Source organism: Sciurus vulgaris, assembly GCF_902686455.1.
Source record: "Sciurus vulgaris genome assembly, chromosome: 14".
NCBI classification, from domain to species: Eukaryota; Metazoa; Chordata; class Mammalia; order Rodentia; family Sciuridae; genus Sciurus; species Sciurus vulgaris.
Genome location: NC_136475.1, coordinates 66,957,237 through 66,976,934, shown reverse-complemented (window position 1 = coordinate 66,976,934; position 19,698 = coordinate 66,957,237). Strand labels below are relative to the sequence as shown.

Below are 19,698 nucleotides of genomic sequence, written 5' to 3'. Positions count from 1 at the left end.
GTCACCTGTGAACATGTCTGCTCCTCCCACTGGACTATAATAATCCCTGAGTGTGGGGATGGTGCCTTACTAACAGCCCTAACTGTAGCAGGGATGTTATATTACTGTGGATGGAGAATGCATTCCCAGAAAGGGGGGCCAAGCCCCTATGGAGACCCATCCTTTATACTTTGCAGTCTTCCAGTTACTATTTACAGAACCATGTTAGTCAATCATCCTAGTCCACAACACTGTTTATGTTCTTAATAATGTCAAAATTTCTAACTATCTGTAATTGTCTATTGATTCTGCTCTATTTTTTCCATCACTTCTCTGAACATATGACATATGCCATGCTACCCTTTTAAAGTTTGATATTTTAATAACCAGGGGAAATTTTCCTGAACATTATATTGCTTGCAGATCCTTCAACAGCACAACTTTTAGGTCAAAAAATGAATCCTGTTATGGCTAACAAGAAGGATCTCAGGTTGATTTCTTCTTAAATAAGTCCTTGCCTATCGTATCTAACTGAAGGCAGAGGGCTTCCTAAAAGCAGTAGTTCTGTAGATGAGTAATTTTTACACATTTTGCCTGAATACCATTTAGTTTAGTAAGGAGAACATATCCAGAGAGATGTGATTCCCCTATTACTGGCAAAAAGGGAAGAAGGGAGGATGCCTATTTCCTGTCCCTACCAAAAGGTGGGCATATCAGAATCTCAGAAAAACTGGGGTACCAGTGTTTAGTCTCAGACAACATACATATACATATGCACTTGAGAATCACTGATATAAATTAGTAAGAGATGTTTCTGAAATAACTTCACTTTGCTACAAAGGACTTGCCAATATAATTTTTAAAATAGAAGTAGATAAAATACTTTAGATGTTCAAAAGTATTGAGCACAAAGTTTCCTTTATTAACTATTATATTTACTACAAATGCATCTCTAATTACTTTTCATATATTAAAGAAATAAAGACATTTCAAAATTATTTTTGTATGTTAAAAATAACAGGATGTGCTTTCATGTGTTAAGGTTGTTATTTTCATAAAATTACTTTTGTGGGGATATTAGCAAATTTATATCATGTGGCTTCAGAAGCTTTAGAGATAATTCAATATGAACACCACAACCAGTTATTGGTAAAGAGTCCTAAATCCCTCTTTTGAACTTTCTCTATAACCTGCCATATTTTCTTTCAGGAGTTTACTCCTTTTAGGAGCGATTGCAGAGGACTTCCAGTGAAGAGGTCAAATAGTGTATTGAGGTGATTCCCAGAATGGAGTGGTGTTTATAAAAGACCACTGAGAAGCTAGAAGTCTAGAGATGGGCAGCTTGCTGTGAACACACTGTACCACTCTCTCATGGTTTAATCTCTTCATCCCTGCATTACTTTTTTGTTTTCCATCTAATGGTTTTTGATATAAGAAGATGAATTCATCTCAGTATGAGATATATTATTATTATCATACTAATTGAGACAAAAATTGAGAACAATTTCTTAATAGTAGTCATCTTAAGTCATTTTGGATTTTAGGACTCTGAGGATGAATTTTTAATTCACAGAAAACTCTTATATTAAGTCTGATGGCAGAACATTAGCACTCTGAGTGGGAAGAAATGCCAAAGTTAAGGTACTTTTGTATTCCAGAGATTCCTCTGGGCAGTTTATCATTGGTAAGTTGATGTTATCAGATTCCATGTGAATAAATGGTTTGTCTCTGAGGGCACATAACTTGGCTGTCCATACAAATTACCCAGAGAACTATTTAAAAAGGTAAATTCCTGGGCAAATCCAAGACCTACTGAATTAGAATCTGTGGAAAAGTGAGGCCTGAAATCATTTTTAAATCTCTTGGGTAATTCAGATTCTCAGTCAGTTTGTAGATATCTCTTTCTCCTTGCTCTCAAAGTATGACCTTTGGAGCAGGAGCATATATATAACCTGGGAACTTGTCAGAAGTAAAGAACCTCAGACCCTATTCCCAGATCTACTGAATCCAGAGGTGTATTAGAACAAGCTCTCTAGGTGAGTTTTGTACACATGTGAGAAATACCTCTAACTCATCTATTCCAGAAATTTAATTTCTCATTTTCAACAGTAACATAAATATATCTCCTTTCTCATCACCACATTGCCAAAAGAAAAAGGAAAATGAAACTCTGACTACTCTCATTAGACTGAATGTTTAACAGTGTTCAGTAAGAAACACTATCAGGAAGAAAATAAAACAAAAATAATTTTAACTGAATTATAATTTGAAATCTTATTTTTCCATCATAAAATTATGAACTGTGTATAGTATATACTTACAGTTTATCTCCGAACGTGTTTTTTCTTCTCTTACATTTCTACTTGTTGAGTGAATTCTATGTGGTACAGCAACAAGAGGCTAGAAAAGAACAAAACCAACAATATACGGCATTTGATAATCAAGTCATAGTTTTGTCCACACAATTATCTAAATGTGAAAGGATATTTCATTTTATAAAAGTGAGAGCAAAATATAACAACTTTGTAAATATTTTTTTGAAAAGGCAATCACAATAGCATTATGTGTGAAGGTAAAAATATATTTTAAATTACCCACTAGATATAAATCATGGTCTACATTAGTAGAAAACACATCTGTGATTAAATACATATGAAAATACATACAAGTAATAATGTATTCTGTTTATTTGTATGTGTAACATTAGACTCGTCTAGGTCCATTTTACAAGGATGGATCCACTACACAAAGCACTTTAGATCTTTTCTGACATCAAGAAATTCCAAAGGGAAAGTTGGATGAGCTGGTTTGTGTCTTTGGTACCAGCAACTTGGGAGGCTGAGGCAGGATCATTTGAGCATAGGAGTCTGAAGACAGCCTGGGCAAAACAGTGATAATCCATCTCAAAAAAAGAAAGAAAAAAAGAAAAATTCTGGAGTGAAAGGAAAGAAAACACTAAGGATTACATTTGTATCTATGATGGTTGAGCTTAGATGTCTTTTCTTTTTTCTTTCTTTTTTTTTGTGTGTGGAGGGTACTGGGGATTGAACTCAGGGGCACTTGACCACTGAGCCACAACCCTATTCCAAGTCGCAGATTTTTAAAAAAATAACAGATAAGAGTGAATAATAGTTTCATTTTTTGCCAAAATTTGAACACTAACCTATTTATGTAAGATTGCTGAAAACTATATAACTTAAAATTATGTTACTTACAGCATATTATGTATTTTATTTTTTCATCAAAAACCAAACAAAAAAAAAACAAAAACAAAAACAAAACCCTTTCATCTAAGTCTCTCTGGATTTTAGGTATACCATTATTATAATTTCCACAAGCTGAAAATTAACAAATATTCAATTTTTTTCCTTTAATTCATAAAGAAGTTTCATACCCTATAATTATTTATAGAACCTAACTAATTAAAAGATAAACAAAGGAATTCTAGAAACCTTATAGTCTGGATGTTCTCAATATGAGATTATCAAGGGTTCCAATACTAGAAAAAGAATTAACTGAAAAATATGGTTTAAGAAAACCCTTTGACAATGTGTCAAAATGCATTCTACTGTTTACTAATTTGAATTGAAAAATAAAAAAAAGTACTGCTACATTTAAACTAGGGGAGAAAAAAAAAGAAAACCCTTTGAAAATAAAACCAGTAGCATGTCAGGAACAAAATGGACACCTATTTCAAGAAGTTAAATGATTATAACTATCCAGGTATCCAGAGGCCATATTCCACTTTAGAACAGAGGAGAACTAAAAAGACTAGACAGAATTTTTCTTTCACAGGTACTGATTCAGGTTAAAAAAAAAAAAAAAAAAACCCATGATGAAAATGATTTATTTCATGTTTAGAAGAAAGGTTTATGACCAGGTTCTTTTAAATGAGGTCAGGATAATGAAAGATACCTACCCGAAAATTAAAGCAGGCAGTAGTATGTTAGGCACAAGCTACTAAAATGCTAAAGAATCTGCTTTTTAAGATTTCACTTAACTTCTTTAAAATGATATTGCATTTACAGTAAGCAGAATAGATTCTGAAATTGCTCATCTGAACTTTATTATCATTTGACAAAAGCCAGATATAGATATATTTTCAAAAAATTAAAGCTTTAATTTCTAACCATGAAAATTCTCATTATTCTCAATAAGTATAATGCACATTAGTCATGAAAACCTGCTATGATGAATTTATAATTACACTAAGAAATGATGTTTAAGGAAACAAACAATGATGCATAGTTTACAAATTTTTTTTTTAACAAAACAATGTTCTACCTGCCTTAAGACTGAAATGAGTTTTATTACTTCTTGAAAATTCTAAGACTGTCCTTATAAACCATTTCATGTTTATTCAAGTTATCAAAATTCAGAAGTTTGTTGTATCACCAAATAAAACAAATACAAATAATAGGCCTTCTGCAATGAGAACTAGACAAGAAGGTAAAGTTAGTATTAAATAAAGGAAATATGTAGTATTTAGTATTAAATAAAGGAAATAAAGACAGTATGATGAACATTAGTTTACATAAGCCAACAGTTTGCCAGGAGGATTTCTGTATGTGAGGAGACATTTGGCAATGTCTGAGAACAATTTTAGTTGTCACAGCTGGGGATCAAGGAGTGTTACTGACATCTAGTGGGAAGAGGTCCGGAATGGTGTTAAACATCCTACGATGCACAAGGCAGTCACCCCACAACAAAGGACTATCCGGCCCAAAATATCAATAATGCTCAGGTTGAGAAATCCTGATATAAGGGTGAAATCACACTCGAGTCTCTTCTAGGTTAAGCATTAGCATACTTTGGCCCTTGGTCAGTGCCCCCTGCAGTTTGCTCCTGAAGTGTCACTGGGACACAATCATGCCCCTTAATGTATCACTGCAGGGGCTTTCAGTCTAGGGTGATAGAGGGAGTAACTGTAAGAGACCATGGGGCCCACAAATTTTTCCTTGGAGAAACAGCCCTTTATTTCCTTTCTTTTTACTTTCTCAAAATCATTCTAAGTATACAGCTACCTTCAGAAAGGAATATTCTGGGGGTGGGCAGAGTGTAGATGAATTTGTCTACTTACTATTAATTCATGGAGATTTCTCAAACCTTCAGAAGTAAACGAGTCCCTATCTGATAGACTTTTGCAGTTCCACTATACATTCTGAGGTTTCACTTAGCACAGTATGCCAGCGTCTATTTCATGTTATTCCAACACCCAGTTGTTTCCTGTGTGTGAAACACTACCTTTGAGGCTATAACCTTTGAAAGAGATATTCTTCTAGACTTATCTTTGTGGAAAAGACCCAGATATTAAAACAGAGGTGACAGTGAAACAGCAGTAAACATTATTTCAAAAATTAGGTCATTTAAACTCTACATGTGTATGGTGCTGTTGTTTACAAAGTACTTTCATGAACTTAACCTCATATCCTCAAAATAAACTTGTGAAATAAGCTTTATTCTTTAATGTATGGACGAGAACACTGGGACTCAAAACTGAATGACAGGATGTTCAGTTGTTATTTAGCCATAAAGCTGAATAAGTCCTGGACTTCTGATCATTATACATATTAGTAAAAAACAAACAGGTATAATGTAGGTTAGTCGCATAGATTGTTCTGAATGAACATGGATGACTGTGAGAAGTTTTACTTTCCCAGCTTAAATGGTATTAATATAAATTAATTTAAATATTAACTAGATTTATTATGAAATTTCTGAGGATAGCCTTAAACTAGTGATACTACTCCCTCAACCTCACAAACTGCTGGGATTACAGGCATGCACCACCATGCCTGGCTAGCAAAGAATTTTAAACGTCATGGAACAATCACAATTTTTCCCATTGATTACTGAAATTGCTCTGCAGGGCTTCAGTTTACCTCATTTTTTTTTTTTTAATAGTCCTATAACTCCTGTGCAAATCAAGGACTGCCTGTTTACTGAATTAAAGTAGAAGAGTTTATAAAACCAAAAATTCCTTCCTATTGTAATTATAAGGTCAATTATATTTCATACTTCTTAAGTTTTTATGCTTTGAAACTCCTTTGCAGACCTTTAACAGAAGGACAGATAGTCTATCAGAATGGAATAAAGATGGTGTGCTGGAAAAATGATGAATTGATTAGAAAGGTTCTGTCTGAAGACAATTTGATCATCTTCCTAAACACTAAAGGGTTTCATTCCTTCAGTACTACCTTTGAAATCTGCACCACTGTAAGTGCCTTCTATAAAGCCAGTTGAGATCAAGTCATCCACTTTTGGCATGGACCCAAGAAGAGAATTCTGTCATGTCACAAACACTGATTTTCTACTTTAGGTACCAGAACTATTAACTATGCTGGGTATGTTAAACATGCTAACAAAAGTCAAGTTTCCATTAATATCAATGTTTCCATCATATTAGTGTTATCCTATTCTTTTTTTTAAATATTGTTAGTTGTAGATAAGACACAATACCTTTATTTATTTATTTATTTATTTAGTTACTTACTTACTTACTTACTTTTATGTAGTGCCAAGGATTGAACCCAGTACCTCACACAGGCTAGGCAAGTGTTCTACCACTGAGCTACAACCCTAGCCTTTATCTTATTCTTTAAGAAACATGGGTTCATGTTTTATTTCCATAGTGGATCACTAGGGTTTTAGTCACCAACAAAGCCAACCATACCCTTATGAATCTAATAATTGATTAAGCATAGTAGGAGAATTCTTTTGAGAAGAAAAATGAATGGAAATTCCCAGTATATTCTAACCTTGTTTAGGTGTTTTATTAGGCAACTCCATCTTAACTGACTACTTTGAAATAACTACAGCAATTTCAACAAATGGATTAAATGATTCTGCCTTTGCCATTTTCAGACAATAGTCATCTGTAAGTAGTTAATAAGAAAAAAAATCTCCCAGGATAAAGTCAGAGTTATTTGTTCCTCCAAGAGGCTTTTTTTTTTTTTTTTTTTTAATTTTTTAAAATTTAAACTAGTTCCAGAAATTCAAAAATTGATATATCCCCACCTGCACACATATTATATACACCGCTTGTTAAAAACAATTCCTACCTCAGGGTCATCATCATCAAAATCGTGGTAAGTGGAATGATCTGGATTATTCACTTTATCCAGCAGCTCTATTGCTAAAGATCGTGTCAAAGGCTGTGTGACAAAAGGGTGCTACAAAAAAAAAAAAAAAAAGGCAGAACAGAGAACACTTATTAGAAATTTGATTTAACGTGTGTGTGCACGCGTGTGCACAAAAAGTAGAAATGTATATATTTAAGGGCAAAAATAATACCTGTAGTAACTTTTCAGCAGTAGGTCTTTTTTTCGGATTTTTTGTAAGTGCCATTTTCACAAAATGATGGAAACTATTTGACCTAAGAAATTTTGATTAGAAATTAAGACTTTCACACTTCAAATATTTTTTGCTCATCTTACTATAAAAGATAATAACAAACAAAAATCCTTACCACTTCATTTTATCCTTTAATTTAGGAGGCTGAAAATTGCTTTTTGTCATTAGAAATAATGCTCTGAAACAAAAAAAAAAAATCAAGAAAATATTACACATTACAACCATATTACTATTTATTCTCAAACAAGTGAAAATAATACTAAGAGACTTATTTGTTCATGATATATCAAATAAGAGGGAAAAAAATGACTCAATTTAAACATAGGAGTCTTCAACTCTGACATGCTGACCTCATTGGGTGCAGATCGAACATAGGAGGCTGAAGCTCAGCGAGTTCTATGGCAGTGATTCCTACGGCCCAGAGGTCACAGAGCTGATTATATCCCCCTTTCCTCTCCACAGCTGCAACTTCTGGAGCCATCCTGAAGGAGATATTCCAGCAAAGAAAGAGAAAAACCTTCTGTTTAGTGTGTTTTCCTTTATACTCCCTCTAAAAGAAAATGAAGGTATCACTACCCAAATTAAGGTCTATTTAAGCCTTATTTCTAAAAATAAATATATAGTATTTAACTTAAAAGGTCCACTTTCCCCAAGGTCTTGACAGCTCATTTGACCCACCATCCCAAACACCCACTGGTGTCCTCTGCTACTTTGCTATATCACTTCTTACTACAAAAGCTTATAAAAATGAACAATTACAAAGGAGCAACACACCCCAAATTTGCCCACATCCCAATTTCTCTCTTCCCCATACAGGCAAAGTTCTATAAAGAAATAACATTTGTGATAAATAAACTATAATTTTTTTTGCGGGGAGAGGTTCTACTCTTTTTATCAATAAACTGCAATCTGGTCAGTGTTTTTACTTCAGGGAAACTATTCCTTGGGGCACTAATAATTTTAATATAGTTTATATTTACTATAAAATTTTTCAGTTTTATTACAATGATGGAAAAGTCATAAAAATGAGTATCTACTTTAAAAAATGTATTCAGAGTTACTCAAATTCAGTACTTTTTTGTTCTTTTTACCTCTGTGTTTGCATCATCATCATCATCATCATCATTGTTTGGTTGCACCCCAGGGCACATAACCACTAAGCCACACCCCCAGCCCATATTATATTTTATTTTGAGACAGGGTCTCGCTAAGTTGATTAGGACCTTGCTAAGTTGCTGAGGCTGGCCTTGAACTTGTGATCCTCCTGCCTCAGCCTCCTGAGCTGCTGGGATGACAGGCATGTGCCACCACACCCAGTTATACAGTCTTATTCTAATTATACCTCGACTAATATTACACGATTTTTTTTCAAATGTGGAAACAAAAATTTCAAATTCTAAGCAATCATTTTGGAAACTACCAAGACAAACATCTCAACTCTTCCAGTTCAAAAGAGCAATTTAAACAGGTGGCCTTACAAATATACATTTGTCTTCCATGTGTGATTTTAAGGTTGGTTAAGTTAAAAATAAAAAAATTTAAAAACCCTCTCACTTTCCAAACACTTGGTCTTAAAATCTTTTAAATCTTAAAATAACTGTTAAGGAAAATTCAAACTATGGCATGAAAAGTAAAATTTGAAGTATGTTCGTATTATGACTTTGACAGCTACACTCCAGCTAGTGGGTGGAAATGCCCTAGCATAGTGTGAAATGCCTGCAGGTAGTTAGCTCCAAACACACCAGGCTCCTCCCTAGCCTGCCACTTAGTTGATGTTGTCCATTCCTCCTGAAAAGCTGGGACATTCTGGCTTCCACATTTCTGCCAGTGACATTGTGGCCTACCATAATCAGCTGGGCTCATCTATGCACCTATTTATTTCAAGTATATTTAATAGCATAAACACACAGTTTAACTAAATATTATGAAAACTGATTTATTATGAAGTTAAAGAGAACAAATTGTAATAAAAATTAAAGCAAATGCCCAGAAAAACTTGCTAAAGACCAATTTCTAAAGTTAAACCAAAAAGCATTAGAAAGTGAGGTAAGAACAACAATTGCAAAATATTGAAGGCTACACTGAACAATTTCTTAGGTATGACATTCAAGGAGAGAGCAAAACTGTAGAGACAGAAGTCATCAGACATGAGGAATGAGGGAGAGAATTTACTAAAAAGGGATACAAGGAAATGCTCTGGGACCATGAAAATCTTTTTTATCTTGACTATTTAACATTCATAGAAATGTACATCTAATAAGAGTAAATTTGGACCTAATTTATACCTCAGTAAGCCTGACCAGAAAACGCAGGTGATGCATATGGGTGTGGCTGATGGTATTAAGATGCACCCTGAGCAAGTGATCAAGAAGGCTCTATACCAAAAGACTGCCGAACAAACACTTCAGTGCTTCCAGTGAGATAAAATGTTGAGGGTTATGTGTGAATTTGTAGATGTACACTGTAAAAGACTTTCCGGACTATGTAATTGCCAGCCTAAGCCTAATCACTCTAGAAGACAGTGATTTCTTAGATTTAGGTGGGAAAGACATGATAGTAGAAGAAGAGATGAAGAGGGGCACTGTTCCATTAATTAATTTTACCCAACTCATAATTTCATATGTTCCCAAGACATTTCCCACACTACTGGAAGAGGAATGACAGTTTTAATCTCTGGAGCTGGAGGTGGGAATCAGTTTTCATCAACAAACATTTATTGAGTATGTGCACAGAATCAGGTTTGACTCTAGAGACTTACTCAGAGATTCTCTCCAGATGTTTAAGATCAAATTGAGAAGAGAGATTAAATTCAGACATACTTTACCTAGGCCTATCACACATGCAGAATGAAAATAGAGTTGAAAATGATAAAGCAACTAGGAAGAAGGGAAAAAAACCTAGCAAGTAGGGGAAAAGAACAACTAGCAATCTAGTAACTATCCAAGAATCTCTAAAATGTTGACAAGCTATGGTTAAATGGAAACAAAAGTACAAGGTGAGGTTGGTTGAAAACAGAAATCTGACATTGTCAAGTTAGTTCCCCAGATTCCTACACTCACACACTGAGCCTCAGCAATTACTCCTTCCCTCTTCCCACCAGACAAAGGTCAAGACAAAGAGAGGTTTCAGATGCAGGGATACCAGGAACAAAGGAGGGTGGGGATAGAGCAGGGGAAAGGACACAATTAAGTAGAAGTACAGAATTATAGTCCCCAGGTTCACCTGTCCACTCTGGAACACTATAACAACCAGGATTACACTCCACCTCCCAGGTACAAAGTGCAGAGTCACCTTTTTCCTTTGTTGCTCCTGGGTTGGAGAGACCCTCAGCCTAAGGTGCACTACAGTATGCCCTATTCTTGAGTCAGCTTCTAGTGCCTTGTTCTTCAAAGTGAACCAAATATAAAGATCACCAAACATTTAAGGGAAGTCTACAGCATGAAAGTATGAGTCTAAAAAGTTGAGGAACTGTTAGTAGAACAAAAAAGATTTTGAGAAAATGAGAAAATTAATAAAAACATTCAAATGGCCCAAGATATAACTGATGAGTTCTAGAAAGAGATGGCAGGAAACAAATATAGAAAAGAAATTATCAAATAAACAATACCAGGGGATTCAAGATGGTGGACTAGAGGGTGGCTGCATTTCATGTAGCTCCAGGACTCAGGACTCAAGAAGAGGAGATATAGAGAGACTTAGGACCAACTCAAAGCAGCCGGGTGAGTCTCTCCCATTGGGGAGGCGTCCCAGACGGGGCGGTTGCCCCGAACGCAGGGATCTTTGTGAAGTAGAGCTGCCGGCGATACACCCCTCCCCCCGCTGGAGCAGTGAACTCGGACAACTGGGAGCATCGGAGAGGTGGCTGCTCAGCACAGCGCTTGGACTCGGCGCAACCCACCCGGGCTCTGGGAGGCTGCCAAAAGGAGAGGGTGCGCGGTGAGCTGTTTGGACTGAAAGCGACAACCCCTGAACACAGGGGGCTGCCCAGAGGAGAAGGAGAAATACGGGCTCAGCATGTCGCTTGGACTTGGAGCAGCTGCGCCAGGGCTCCGGGCGGCTATCCGGAGGGGCAGCGTAGACTCAGGACTCAAGAAGAGGAGATATTGAGAGACTTGGGACCAACTCAAAGCAGCCAGGTGAGTCTCTTCCATTGGGGAGGCGTCCCGGATGGGGCAGTAGTCCCCGAACGCAGGGAACTTTGTGAAGTAGATTTGCCCCACGAAGACACCCCTCCCCCCGCTAGAGCAGTGAACTCGGGCAACTGGGAGCATCGGAGAGGTGGCTGCTCAGCACAGCGCTGGGACTCGGAGCAACCCACCCGGGCTCTGGGAGGCTGCCCAAAGGAGAGGGTGCGTGGTGAGCTGTTTGGACTGAAAGCGACCACCCCTGAACACTGGGGGCTGCCCAGAGGAGAAGGAGAAATACGGGCTCGGCACGTCCCTTGGACTTGGAGCAGCTGCGCCAGGGCTCCGGGCGGCTATCCGGTGGAGCAGCGTGGTGAGTGGTTTGGACTCAGAGCATCCGCTCCTGAACACAGGGGGGTTGTCTGGAGAAGGAGGAGGAGCGCGGCGGGGTGCTTGGGCTCGAAGTGACTGCACCAGGGCTACGGGTGGCAGTTTGGACGAGGAGGTGCACAGTGAGTTCCTGGGACTGAATGATTGCACCAATCGACAGTTAAAAGAGCAAATACAGGAAGCAAAAGATCATTTCAATAGAGTTAGAGATATTGAAAAAAAATCAAACAGAAATCCTTGAAATGAAGGAAACAATAAACCAAATTAAGAACTCCATAGAAAGCATAACCAAAGTATAGAACACCTGGAAGACAGAACCTCAGATATGGAAGACAAAATATTTATCCTTGAAAACAAAGTGGACCAAACAGGGAAGATGGTAAGAAATCATGAACAGAATCTCCAAGAACTATGGGATATCATGAAAAGGCCAAATTTAAGAATTATTGGAATTGAGGAAGGCTTAGAGAAACAGACCAAAGGAATGAACAATCTATTCAATGAAATACTATCAGAAAATTTCCCAAATCTGAAGAATGAAATGGAAGATCAAGTACAAGAGGCTTATAGGACTCCAAATATACAAAATTACAACAGACCCACACCAAGGCACATTATAATGAAAATACCGAACATACAAAATAAAGACAGAATTTTAAAGGCCGCAAGAGAGAGGAATCAAATTACATTCAGGGGGAAACCAATACGGATATCGGCAGATTTTTCAATCCAGACCCTAAAAGCTAGAAGGGCCTGGAACAACATTTTTCAAGCCCTGAAAGAAAATGGATGCCAACCAAGAATCTTATACCCAGCAAAACTTACCTTCAAATTTGATGATGAAATAAAATCCTTCCATGATAAACAAAAGCTAAAAGAATTTACAAAAAGAAAGCCAGCATTACAGAACATTCTCAGCAAAATATAACACGAGGAAGAGATGAAAAACAAAGAAGCAAATCAGCAATGGGAGGAACTATCCTAAAGGAATTGTCAAATAAAGGAAAAACCAAGTCGTGTCAAAATAAATAAATAAATAAATAAATAAATAAATAAATAAATAAACCAAATGACCGGGAATACTAATTATATCTCAATAATAACCCTGAATATTAATGGCCTGAACTAATCAATCAAAAGACATGGACTGGCAGATTGGATCAAAAAGAAAGATCCAACAATATGTTGCCTGCAAGAGACTCACCTCATAGAAAGAGATACCCATAGACTAAAGGTGAAAGGATGGGGAAAACATACCATGCACATGGACTCAGCAAAAAAGCTGGGGTATCCATCCTCATTTCAGATAATGTGGACTTCAAGTCAAAGTTAGTCAGAAGGGACAAAGAAGGACATTACATATTGCTTAAGGGAACCATAAATCAGCAAGATATAACAATCATAAACATCTATGCCCCAAACAGTGGCTCATCCATGTATGTCAAACAAATCCTTCTCAATTTCAGAAACCAAAAAGACCATAACACAATAATACTAGGTGATTTTAACACACCTCTCTCACCACTGGACAGATCTTCCAAACAAAAATTGAACAAAGAAACTATAGATCTCAATAACACAATCAATAATTTAGACTTAACGGACATTTATAGAATATACCATCCAACCAAGAGCGAATACACTTTCTTCTCAGCAGCACATGGATTGTTCTCTAAAATAGACCATATATTATGCCACAAAGCTAATGTAAGCAAATACAAGAAGATAGAGACACTACCTTGTATTCTGTCAGATCATAATGGATTGAAATTAGAAATAAATGAAAGAGTAAAAAACAGAAGCTACTCCAACACCTGGAGATTAAACAATATGCTATTACATGATGAATGGATAACAGAAGATATTAGGAAGGAAATTAAAAAATTCTTAGAGGTAAATGAGAACAAAGAAACATCGTATCAAAATCTTTGGGACACTATGAAAGCAGTACTTAGAGGAAAATTTATTTCATGGAGCGCATTCAATAAAAGAAGTAAAAATCAACAAATAAACGACTTAACACTACAGCTCAAAGCCCTAGAAAAAGAAGAACAGACCAACACCAAAAGTAGTAGAAGACAGGAAATTGGTAAAATCAGAGCTGAAATCAACGAAATGGAAACAAAAGAAACAATACAAAAAATTGACAAAATGAATAGTTGGTTCTTTGAAAAAATAAACAAAATTGATAAACCTTTGGCCACTCCAACAAAGAGAAGACGAGAGAAAACCCTAATCACTAAAATTCGGAATGAACAGGGAAATATCACAACAGACACGACTGAAATACAAAACATAATTAGAAGCTATTTTGAAAATCTATATTCCAACAAAATAGAAAATTTCGAAGACATCAACAGGTTTCTAGAGACATATGAATTGCCTAAATTGAACGAGGAGGACATACACAATTTAAATAGAACAATTTCAAGTAATGAAGTAGAAGAGGTCATCAAAAGCCTACCAACAAAGAAAAGTCCAGGACCAGATGGGTTCTCAGCCGAGTTCTACAAAACCTAAGAAGAGCTCATTCCAATACTTCTCAAAGTATTCCATGAAATAGAAGAGGAGGGAACCCTCCCAAACTCATTCTATGAAGCCAATATTACCCTGATACCCAAACCAGATAGGGACAAATCGCGGAAAGAAAATTTCAGACCAATATCATTAATGAACATTGACGCAAAAATTCTCAATAAAATTTTAGGAAATCGCATACAAAAATATATTAAAAAGATAGTGCACCACGATCAAGTGGGTTTTATCCCAGGGATGCAAGGTTGGTTCAACATCCGGAAATCAATAAATGTAATTCACCATATCAATAGACTTAAAGTTAAGAATCACATGATTATTTCAATAGATGCAGAAAAAGCATTTGATAAAATACAGCATCCCTTCATGCTCAAAACACTAGAAAAAATAGGGATAGTGGGAACATTCCGTAACATTGTAAAGGCCATCTATGCTAAGCCCATGGCTAATATCATTCTAAATGGTGAAAAACTGAAAGCATTCCCCCTAAAAACTGGAACAAGACAGGGATGCCCTCTTTCACCACTTCTATTCAATATCGTTCTTGAGACTCTAGCCAGAGCAATTAGACAGACCAAGGAAATTAAAGAATACGAATAGGAAAAGAAGAATTCAAACTATCCCTATTTGCGGATGATATGATTATATACTTAGAGGAACCAGGAAATTCCACCAGAAAACTTTTAGAACTCGTAAGTGAATTCAGTAAAGTAGCAAGTTACAAGATCAATGCTCATAAATCCAATGCATTTTTATACATAAGTGATGAATCCTCAGAAAGAGAAATTATGAAAACTACCCCATTCACGATAGCATCGAAAAAAATAAAATACTTGGGAATCAATCTCATAAAAGAGGTGAAAGACCTCTACAATGAGAACTACAGAACACTAAAGAAAGAAATTAAAGAAAACCTTAGAAGATGGAAAGATCTCCCGTGTTCTTGGATAGGCCGAATTAATATTGTCAAAATGGCCATACTACCAAAAGTGCTATACAGATTCAATGCAATTCCAATTAAAATCCCAATGATGTACCTTACAGAAATAGAGCAAGCAATTATGAAATTCATCTGGAAGAATAAGAAACCCAGAATAGCTAAAGCAATCCTTAGCAGGAAGAGTGAAACAGGGGGTATTGCAATACCAGATCTTCAACTCTACTACAAAGCAATAGTAACAAAAACGGCAAGGTATTGGTACCAAAATAGAAAGGTAGATCAATGGTACAGAATAGAGGACATGGACACAAACCCAAATAAATACAATTTTCTCATACTAGACAAAGGGGCCAAAAATATGCAATGGAGAAAAGATAGCCTCTTCAACAAATGGTGCTGGGAGAATTGGAAATCCATATGCAACAGAATGAAACTAAACCCATATCTCTCACCATGCACGAAACTAAACTCAAAATGGATTAAGGACCTCGGAATCAGACCAGAGACCCTGCAGATTATAGAAGAAAAAGTAGGTCCAAATCTTCACCTTGTTGGTCTAGGACCAGACTTCCTTAACAGGACTCCCATAGCACAAGAAATAAAAGCTAGAATCAACCACTGGGATAGATTCAAACTAAAAAGCTTTCTCTCAGCAAAGGAAACTATCAGCAATGCGAAGAAAGAGCCTACAGAGTGGGAGAATATCTTTGCCAATCATACTTCAGATAGAGCACTAATCTCCAGAATCTATAAAGAACTCAAAAAACTCTACTCCAAGAATTCAAATAGTCCAGTCAACAAATGGGCTAAGGAAATGAATAGACACTTCACAGAAGAAGATCTACAAGCAATCAACAAACATATGGAAAAATGTTCAACATCTCTAGTAATAAGAGAAATGCAAATCAAAACCACCCTAAGATTCCATCTCACCCCAATTAGAATGGCGATTATCAAGAATATGAGCAACAACAGGTGTTGGCGAGGATGTGGGGAGAAAGGTACACTCATACACTGCTGGTGGGGCTGCAAATTAGTGCAGCCACTATGGAAAGCAGTGTGGAGATTCCTTAGAAAACTTGGAATGGAACCACCATTTGACCCAGCTATCCCACTCCTTGGCCTATACCCAAAGGACTTAAAATCAGCATACTATAGAGATACAGTCACATCAATGTTCATAGCTGCTCAATTCACCATAGCCAGATTGTGGAACCAACCTAGATGTCCTTCAACTGATGAGTGGATAAAGAAACTGTGGTATATATATACAATGGAATATTACTCTGCCATAAAGAACGATAAAATTACGGCATTTGCAGGCAAATGGATGAAATTGGAGACCATCATGCTAAGTGAGATAAGCCAATCTCAAAAAACTAAAGGACGAATGATCTCACTGATAAGTGGATGATGACACATAAGGGGGAGGGTGGGCGGAGTTAGTGTGAGGGTTAGGGTTAGGGTTAGGGTTAGAGTTAGGGAGGGGGACAAGAATGGAGAAAGAAAGGACTGTTTAGAGGGAAAAGAAGGGTGGGAGGGGTGGGGGGGAAGGGAAAAAAATAATAGAATGAATCAAACAACATTATCATATGTAAATTTATGATTACACAAATGGTATGCCTTTAACCCATGTACAAACAGACAAACAACATGTATCCCATTTGTTTACAATAAAAAAAAGAAAAAAAAAAAGTTAAAAAAAAATAAATAAATAAACAATACCAGAGTATTTCCCAGAAAAACATTAATCTCTGAGTTAAAAAGCTCAAATGCCAAGTGCAAATGAATAAAAATAAAAACAACAACAATAAAAACATATCCAAGGTACACTGGCATGATTCTAGGGGTAGGGGTTACATTCAGGGAAGCAAAGCTAGACATGTAAAGTATCAAATTTACTAAAACGTGCATCACACACACACACACACACACACACACGCAAAATGAAACAAAGGAGTGAAATCATAAAAGAGGAAGACTTAGAATTCACAAGAAAGAAATTCCCGAGTTAAAAAACTCCAAGGCAAAACTATGTAAAAGAGCTACAGAATAAACAACCAGAGTGGAAGAAGAGAAAATAGGACTCCAGGAAGGATTATTCAAGGGAGTTTAAGAAGGAAAAAACCCCCCAAATCAGGACTGACACATAGTTTGACAGGCTTTATGACATAGAAAATTAGAGGTATCATATAAAACTATAAAATGTGAGAAGGCATGGCAAAGTCTTTACAAGGGATTTTTAAAAAGACTTTGTAAACTGAAAATGAAATTATTAAATAAGAGTTTATCAATTGGTTGGGGTTTTAGCTCAGTGATGGAGTGCTTGCCTTTAATGTGTGAGGCACTGGGTTCAATTCTCAGCATTTATTTATAAATAAATAAATATCCCTTGACAACTAAAAAAAATTTAAAGAGTTTATCAACTGATTTCACCAAGAACATGCACTATAAAAATACTAGATGATGATGAAGAGAGCTAAACATCTTCACCTATCATAACAAGTAACAGATGGTGGAGACAGGACTAGAAGAGTTTTTGTTATAAGCCTTTTTAGCACTATTTGATTGGTAGACTAGAGAGAGCAGTGGTATACCACTGTGGATAAGGGAGTGGCAGGACTTCCAGGGCAAGTAATGATGTGAACAAGACAGCTGTACTGTCCACCCTGGTGATCACAGTGCACCTGGTAAGTGGCCCTGAACTACTGAACAGGACAGCTTTTGTAGATTAGTTAAAGACCACTAAGCAAACAAACATGGCTAGAAAGGAAAGTCTGTGGAGGAGACTACTGGGGAAAAGATTAATAAAGTGAACAGAGGCCTGAACATGGAAGACTCCAGAGAAGACTACATTTGATTTTTTTTTTTTTTTTTTTTTTGCAGTGGGAGGGCAGTGCTGGAGACTGAACCCAGGGCCTTATGCATGCAGGGCAAGTGCTCCACTATGGAGTTACATCTCCAGCCCCTGCATCTGATCTTGTAGTCAACCAGGACTTGCCAAAAAGCTTTCATCAAAGGGATACTATAATAATGTAATGTTGAAAGAGTAATTAGAATATGGAGGTGGAGTAAAAGAGATAAAAAGACGTCTTTGAAAATACATGTGATGTATATAGGAACAAGAGTCAGCTGGAAGATTCCTGAAAACCATATCAATCTTTAAAGCCTTTCTGTTTGATGAAAAATCATATGGTAGTCATTTTTTGGTCATGTAATCTATCTACAAGTATACATGCCTAAATTAATTTACAGGTGAAGACCTTCTTCATAATCTTGGTCCTATAAATTCTATTCTTTGAGAAATGCTGTATCTGATAATGACAGGGCAACAACAACAAAAAAATTAAAAGTTCAATTAAAATAAAATTACCAATATGGTGTACCAATGAAAGACTTCCGTTTGGCAATTGTAGCTGTTATCTGTGCAGATACTCCAAAATCAGCTAAAAAAAGAAGAGATATTTAGGAAAGAAAAATGAAAGAAAACTGCTGAAGGTAACATGAGAAGAAACTTTCAGTAATTACTTTCTTTAAACTAATTTCACAAAAAAGAATATTCTCAAATACTACATTAAAATTTTTAATTTGATGGAGAGTATTAAAATGTCACAAAGTAGACAGTGTATATCATAGTCAAATAGATACAATTCTTTAAAATATGTATATTGAGTTCTGATATTTTCTAGTGTATTTAATGATGATTTCTAAATCTTTTGGTAGTCATGTCTTTAAGTGAAGCATATAACATTGTCACAGAATATAACTGCTTGCAGAAAATGCTCACCAAGTCATCAACAATTAGATAACTGAAAAGAACAGGACTTAGCTTTTCTTCTTTTCCCATATTTATAGATCATCAGGAAAACTTTAATGTTAATTATTAGATATATATTTTTAATCCGATTAGCATAATAGTTGTGAGTGGAGGAGTCTGGGGATTGCTAGGCAAGCTCTCTACCACTGAGTTACATCCCAGCTCTGTTCATAATTTTATAAAATAAATATATATTTTGAGTTTTATGTCCTATATAGTTCAAAATAAGTTGCTTCATATTACTAGATATTTCATTTAATATCTAACAGGTATGACTGCTGTTCATAAACAACTATACCAAACATTTTTCCTATCTTAAACTTTCAAATTAAGTCATTATTTAGGTTTTGAACTCTTTTTAATCACAATTTGAACCAAAAGTTACAAAATGAAATATAAGTTGCTGTATAAAACAAAGTAACATTCAGCATCTGAATTACATTCTTATATAAGAAAATACTATATTTAATTGTAAAAACTTAAGAATATAGACTTTTGAACTTATTTTTGTTTGTCTTATTTTTTGGTTACAAGATAATTTTGTATAGATTTCATACTAG

At 35.9% G+C, this 19,698-nt stretch overlaps 1 protein-coding gene across 6 annotated transcripts in view; it reads right to left on the bottom strand.

The window, feature by feature from the left end:
- Nucleotides 1-19,698, bottom strand: part of MAP4K3 (mitogen-activated protein kinase kinase kinase kinase 3) — a 190,596-nt gene that overhangs the window by 56,815 nt on the left and 114,083 nt on the right. For all 6 annotated transcript variants that reach the window (XR_013759017.1, XM_079109878.1, XM_079109879.1 and 3 more), the window contains 6 exons: nt 18,695-18,767; nt 7,683-7,814; nt 7,448-7,510; nt 7,273-7,354; nt 7,041-7,151; nt 2,301-2,379 (listed from right to left, as the gene is read on the bottom strand). Coding sequence is in view for 5 of the 6 variants with exons in the window: in XM_079109878.1 (XP_078966004.1) it covers nt 2,301-2,379; nt 7,041-7,151; nt 7,273-7,354; nt 7,448-7,510; nt 7,683-7,814; nt 18,695-18,767 (540 nt within the window). In the remaining variant the exon portion in view is untranslated. The remainder of the gene's footprint in view (nt 1-2,300; nt 2,380-7,040; nt 7,152-7,272; nt 7,355-7,447; nt 7,511-7,682; nt 7,815-18,694; nt 18,768-19,698) is intronic.